The 7160-nt window shown below is 53.2% G+C and overlaps 1 protein-coding gene across 1 annotated transcript in view; it reads right to left on the bottom strand.

Annotated features, from left to right (window-relative positions):
• The window catches only part of LOC108571269 (protein tiptop), a 61699-nt gene extending 55862 nt beyond the window's left edge, over positions 1 to 5837 (bottom strand). Inside the window, exon 1 of the mRNA XM_017933269.1 lies at positions 5798 to 5837. Coding sequence (XP_017788758.1) covers positions 5798 to 5837 — 40 coding nt within the window. The remainder of the gene's footprint in view (positions 1 to 5797) is intronic.
• Positions 5838 to 7160: the final 1323 nt, after the last annotated feature.

Raw genomic sequence — 7160 nt, 5'->3', positions numbered from 1 at the left:
ACGAGACGAGACGAGACGAGACGAGACGAGACGAGACGAGACGAGACGAGACGAGACGAGACGAGACGAGACGAGACGAGACGAGACGAGACGAGACGAGACGAGACGAGACGAGACGAGACGAGACTAGACGAGACCAAACGAGACGAAACGGTCAAGCGTATGAACGGACGAACGAACGACCGAACGAACAAACGAACGAACGAACGAACGAACGAACGAACGAACGAACGAACGAACGAACGAACGAACGAACGAACGAACGAACGAACGAACGAACGAACGAACGAACGAACGAACGAACGAACGAACGAACGAACGAACGGACAAACGGAGAAAACCCCACTCCGAATCTTCCCTTCTGCCCCGGAGAGACTCGTGGAGAGTCACGGCGTTGGGGTGGATGAAACGGCGAGCAGCAGTAGTAGTGTACTTGCTGTGAACAGAGAGCTAGAGAGAGGGAAGAAGAGGGTGTAGGAAGATCGCAACGACCAGAGGACGAAGGACCGAGGACCGAGGGGCCGCGAGGGAAACTCGAGAGATACTGCTTACTTCCCCTTCGGGGCCTTCTCGTTGCGAAACAGTACCTAGATTGTACGTGCATGGCCGAATAGCTTGGCCACTGTACCGCGATACCGCCGTACTTCCCTTCCTACCGTCGTTACTTTTCCCGCGTCCGTGCTACTCCTACACGTAGAACCGTGTACACAGGATCGTTGTTCGAACAGGGTAGTGCACGCGTGTGCGTTTACGAGTTTTGGCTCGGTATTCCACGATCGCTATTTTCCAACGGGATCCTTCCACTCTTCCAATCTTCCGTCGAAGAAGTCGGAACAAATTCTTGTCTCGCGTGCGGAACTCTCGGTACTTGGACCAACTTTTACGACGACGATCATTCTTCTTAATGAGGAACACGTTTCGTTCAACCTCGATCGTTCCATCGAAGATCCCGACCGTCTCCTTTTCGAGGGATTAACCGGAGGTTGGTGTTTAGGGGAAGAAAGGAGGATTGGTATATATGGTTGGCGCGAGCACAGCTTTACTTCACGGCAGTCAGGAAGGAACAGCGATGTTCACGGCCCCCACTTGAGCGAGGCACGGACCGTGTCGCCTGCCTCCCCCACTTCCAAAGAGTCCGTCTTTCTCTCCCGCACCCTCGAGCGAACCCACTTTCGTCCCCTTTACCCACTCACCCCAATCTCAATGAGCGCCTACGCGAGTCTCGTTTCGCGCGTTACGGACGGCTCGACGTGCCGATTTAGTTATCTGTGCGCGAAGCCGAGCGGAGCACAGGTACACCCCGAGGGAGCTGGCAAAGGCGAAGAAGAAAAGTCGGGGGTGCGTGCGGGGAATGGACGAGCGCGGCGCGACGCGGAGAGGAGAGGAGAGGAGAGGATAGGAGAGGAGAGGAGAGGAGAGGAGAGGAGAGGAGAGGAGAGGAGAGGAAGGAGAGAAGCCGCCTCTGGTGGTTCGCGAGCACAGCCGCAAAGCGAGCGCGTTGTCGCAAAGGCAAAAGACTCTCGCCGCGTGGTCGCAAAGGCCAAACACCGAAAGTCACTTAAGCGTGCCGGCACGTTCGACGCGAACCGCTGCAGCGGTAGTTGGTTTTCGAGTGGCACGCCGTGTCGTCGCTACGAGGACACGCCGTTGCGTTTCTCCTTGGCCGATCAACGCCCAAGTGGGAAGAGAATTGGAAAAGGAATCCGTAAGAACGCGCTTCGCTCTTTCGCCTTTTTCAGAACGGGCGGACGCGCCTCAGACACGTCGACCAGCCTCGAAATTCGATTGATATTCGAGCGCGTTTGCCCTCGCCCGATATTTCCCTCCCGTTTTGTAAGAATTTATTCGGAGCAACAATGTACAACTGAGCCGGGTGTTTGTCAGGCAAACGGAGAGTAAACATAAAAGAACGGTACTGCATCGGGAGGACGGTAGAGATACGCTTTGATGTGCTTCCACCACCCGCGAGCGTCTCTAGCAGCTCCTTTATGGCAGCCATCGGGCATCTGTCGCACCGCCGCCGTCTTTTTCTCCGGCTAATTTATTAGCACCGCTTAGAGAATGGCGCGGAGAAAGATCCGGCAGCAGGCGCTAGCCTCGAGGAGCGACGAGTTGCTGCGTCTCTCGGTATAAATCGGGAGACGGATCAGTCGGATACAGCGACGCCGGGTTTACGAGCATCGAAAATAGGGTGAGAGGACGCGAGACTGAGCCCGCGCTCGCTCGCGCTTTGCACGATGAAAACTCTCTTCGCGTTAAATGATTCATTCCGAATGAGAATATCGACGACGGGTACGCTGTCGTCTACTCCAGTCTCGCGTTAAGCGGACGCGATCAAACCTTCTGCCCTCTTCTCGCCCGACGAGCGATTGCTCGCTGCGAAAAAATAGCCACCGAGTCGTATTTCCTTGCGGATTATTCCGCGAGAAATTTCTCCGAAACTAGACACGTGGTGTTGTAATAATGCATAAAGACTCACTTTCGAACGAGTTGGTTCGTCGACCGCGCCCCTCGGATCGCGTCAATGGCCGCGTCGAAGCATCGGAAAAAAGCGGCGGCGCGGCGGCGATCGGCTGACGGTGACCGATGAAAATTGTAAAATATTCTATCTATTTCCACGTAGACGTGCTTACCGCGTACGTACGGATCAACCGAATGCAAAGGGATTGCAAGGAAACGAAAACGGTCAAGCTCCTCCGGGGCAGTCTCATTTATCTCGAGATATTGTACATACATATACCGCTTTTGGCACATTTGCTCGTCGATGCGATATCGCGTGTAAATCACGATCACCGGAAATAATGGAAGCCGATTAGAAAGCTGACTCTCGATGCACGCGCGTGACGCGAAACCTCGGGCCCGAATCTTTCACGCATGGTTAATTCGTTACGCGTCCAGAACGGCTTTACATTTGTCGCCGATGTATGTATCACCGTTTTCGAGCATAACGCACAACGATCCGTGCACTTTTCTTGCCGCTGTTGCGCGTCTCGATGCTCCTTCTCCTCGACAACGACAGGAGTTTGCCCTGTTTAGACGTCGTAGCGGAGAGCGTATATGTATATATGTATTCGGGTTCTCCGTTTCCGCGTCGGGGCAATGTTAGCGAGCAAAGGGCGCGCCGCTTTTTCCACGGGGTTGTGAAGGATTTATGGCAGCGGAGGAGTGAGGCTTCGAGGTCGAAAAATGCGTCGGCATTGTTTGAGGTGAAAGTTTTGCGCAATGGGCGTCGTTCGCCACGGGTCACCGGGTGGTTTTTACTACGATCGCCAGTGAAATTTCTCCTTACGAAAACAGCCAGAGCAGGTATATATATCCGGAGGAGTGTGCACCGCATGTCCTGCACCGACCTTTTACACAAATCGTCGTAAATTTTTTGCCAACCGTTTCGTAGGCCTCGCGCGGCAGGTATGCGCATGGGAAAAACGTCTTCCCCTTTTCGTCCGTCCAAGGTTTCCTCTTTTAAAAAACGCTCTTAAGCTCTCTCTGTTAGCGAAAATGGTAGAAAAGTGTTATTCCGAGAGGGACAAGGCAGCCAGCCTGTCGTCGAATCGATCATTTTCGGATGAAGCCGGATGGTTATCCCGGTTTGCGGCGAATCTCGCGACGAGTCTCCGGTGGCGTCTCGGGTGAAACCATATAGTACCGTGCTGGCTTTATAATTCCGGACCGCCGAAAATATCTGGTAGCGAAGACGGACGACGGCCGTTTGGATGCGCGTGCGCGGACTTAAAGCACCTCTTCCTACTTTATGAATGGAGCCGTGGATCGCGAGTCGCGGAGAAACGCACGGAACGGTAGCCAACTCGATCCTGTCCTCCGAAGCTATTCGAGCGACGCTTTATAATTAGCGCTCCGCTATCGGGCCTCTCCGTTCGATTCTCCGCGACGCGACGGCGTTGGTCGACTGATTATTACGAGGAAAGTCAGAGGATAGCCAGGACGTTATCGATAATTCCTCGAGGGTGAATGGACGCCGCTCGACGCGAAGAAGCCGGTTCGGCTTTAAACGCGTCGTCGCTTCTTCCTTGCGGTTCACACGGTGTAACGCGACTCGCCTCCCTGCCAATCGAAAGGGCCGCGAGATCGAATTACGGACGAGTTTGCTTTTTCGGACATTAAGAAGAGAAGATGCCTTTAAACTACACCTGTTGCGCCAGCTACGAATTTTCTGATAAATAGCCAACGCGTTAGACTAACGCGATCTTGAATCACCCATCGTTCCTCCAGTCGAAAAGACCGGCAATAAATAAGGCGAGGTTTCCGCAACCGGGATTACCCCTACGATCCTGCGGAAAAAGAGGAAAATCGAAAGACGCGTCTCTCTCCTATCTGTCGCGAATTCGGTTACTCGCCCGTTCAACTTTTCCATTCGCGACCGTGCAAGGAGGCAACATCTCGCGGTAATATACTGCTAATTAACTTCCTCCGAGCAGCAATCACAGCACGATGGCAGAGAGAGAGAGAGAGAGAGAGAGAGATCGATTGGTGCGGATCGGCCTGTTTCACGGATCCTTTCACCGGGACATCATAAATTAAACGGAGAAATTAGCCCAAGCCACTTGGCGCTGCGCGATCCGTGAAGCGTATTTTGTCGTTTCCTAACTTATTCGCGCCTACTTTCGCTGACGGCTTCATCCTACCTACCAGTAGGTAGCAGAGTACTGCTCCCTTTCATATCTCCAACAGCTTCTAATCGCACCAGAACTGAAACGGAACCGCGACCGGTCACCGGACCGATTCTTTTCTTCGACCTCGACGAAACGGTGGTCCGAAACGTAACAAATCCGTCCAACGATCTCCGATACGCGTAAATCGGAATCGATCCGTGATCGATAGACGCGCGGAGAGGTGAATTCGCTCGGAAGCTCCGGCACCACGGAAGCTGGCGAAAAACTGTGGCGTTTACGGCGCCGAAACTCCGTAGACTGCCGTGGATTTATGTACGCGGCGGGTATTCGCGCGCGCGCACAACGAGATTTATCGGCGCTTGGCCGAGTTTCGGTAGGGCAAGTTGAGTGAATTGTAAATGTTTCCGGCAGAACTTCACCAAGATGGCGTCCTCCACCAGGGGCGAGTTTGTTTACGCCTCATGGCTCCCCACGTGGGAAAAGCAGCATGGCGCGCATCGAGCATTCAAACGCACGAATCCTCTGCCCGTTTCACGGCTGCCCTTCTACCAGGGTCAAATTTTATTTTCCTTTACCTTCGTTCTTCTCCCTCTGTCACGCGCTACCGAATTATACTCTTTCGATCGTCTTCGACACTCGAATAATTCAGGTTTTCACGGCTGACGAATATCGTTGGAGAAACGAAGGAAATTTCGAACTTGAGGGGAGATTTTTTAAAAGGACGGCATACTTGGAAGAGTAATTCACGTTGAACAGATACATACGCATCGAACGGTGGAACTCGAAAGACGGGGAGACGTTATAATTTCAACGAGCAGCATTCTACGAGGCAAGGTGAAATTTTCTTCGGACTTTATCGGAGTCGCTTGAGGATTAACCGATGCGTAAAGACGTTTAACGCGAATAACTTGTGCCGTAAGAATAAATAATAGCATAATCGATTGCCGAGGAAACGTACGCCGACTAGAATCGATAGAATTTATTTCTTCGTTAACGGTGTTTCGCGGACGCGTAAAAAATGTCGTTTTGTCGAGAGGACGAACGACGCGTGTGAAATAACGCAAGGATGGAATCTCGGCGTCGCATACCGGCTCTCGATTGCTACGTGATTTCTCTTTCGACGGCGAGAGATGTCTCTCGGAAGGCGAAAAAAAGAAAACACTTACATTTCATACGTTGCGGAGCGTGCTGTTTCCTTCGGGGCATCTGCGTCCTTCGGGGATGCTCGACTATCTCTGTGGCCTCCAGGTCTTCGCTCGTTAGACGCTGCCGATTCGATCCGAAACATGTGACGGTGTTGTGTTAAAATCTCGCTCGAAGATCCGACGTAGATCTTCCGCGGGAAACCGCTCCAAGTTTCCTTTCTACGTGCACTAGAGTCACCCACTCGCGCGTGTCCAACGAGCACTACCTCATCGCGATTTCAGCGAATCGTGCGGTGACCGCGGTCGATCTTCCAACGATCGATGTCATCCTCCTTCCTTGCGATCAGTTGCACGCCTACATCGGTGCCTGGCACACAACTAATTTCCAGTTTCGATTCGCGAGAGTATCGCGCACTGAACGCACTTGAGAAAATCCTGCAGCTTCGTGATCCATGCGCGTCCACTTGGAAGCTGCTCACTCGATAAACGTGATCACCGGTAATCGTGTACGCATCTCGCCGAGACGAACGTGGAAGTTGTAGGTACTTCACTGTTTGGAGAGGCAGGTCTGCTCGGGTCGAGGTTAAAACCGAAAACCGTGTCGGGTAAGCCGCACCTACGAATGATCCAGGGTAAGAAAAGTTAGAAACTTGGCGTCTTCTGGAAGTTGCGCGTCGCGAGGGAGGCGATCGTTCGTTCCTCCGCGTGTTCTCGTCGAGGAGAATCGGCACACTTAACACTGAGACTCGCGATTGCACTTTGCGCGACGCGATTCTCGCAAACGGAGGAATGAGGCGGAAAGAAGAAAGGTTCGATCCTCTTATCGAGGATCGAGAACTCCGATGATCGCGCGATAACTCGTGTACGGGACGTGTGCCTCGCGACGACGCCTTGCATCCACTCGGGACGCGCGCACGACACTCCGCCGCACGTACTTACGTTCGTACGTACGGAGCTAGCGAAAGCTCGCTCGAGAGAGGAAAATGGAAGAGAGCAAGAGAAAGAGATACGCGATCTACGTGCGTGCCTTGTACGTGTATACCTTGGAGACCAATTGAAAGCGCAAGGGTGAGAAAGAGGAACAGCGAGAGCAGAAACGAGCACGAAAAAATACAGAGAAATACAGATGGCGAGGGGGAGAGAGAGAGGAGACGAAGAAGAGGAGAGTGATACGGGAAGGAACGGATATCGATGAAGAGAGAGAAGGGTAGAGGGCAAGAACGTGAGCAAGGTAAAGAGAAAAGAAGCGGAGGTGGAGGAGGAGGAGGTGGAGGTGGAGAAGTGGTGGCTACCGTCGTTCGTGGATCGCGAAATCGAGCGGGCGGCGGTCCAGCGCTGACTGACTACGGACTGGCGTCGCGGCGGCAGCCCGCGTGGTGGGGGG

This window comes from Habropoda laboriosa, unplaced genomic scaffold (assembly GCF_001263275.1).
Source record: "Habropoda laboriosa isolate 0110345459 unplaced genomic scaffold, ASM126327v1 scaffold57, whole genome shotgun sequence".
In the NCBI taxonomy this organism is placed as follows: Eukaryota; Metazoa; Arthropoda; class Insecta; order Hymenoptera; family Apidae; genus Habropoda; species Habropoda laboriosa.
Note: the sequence above shows the minus strand (reverse complement) of the source record. Positions and strands in the feature narration are given on the sequence as shown.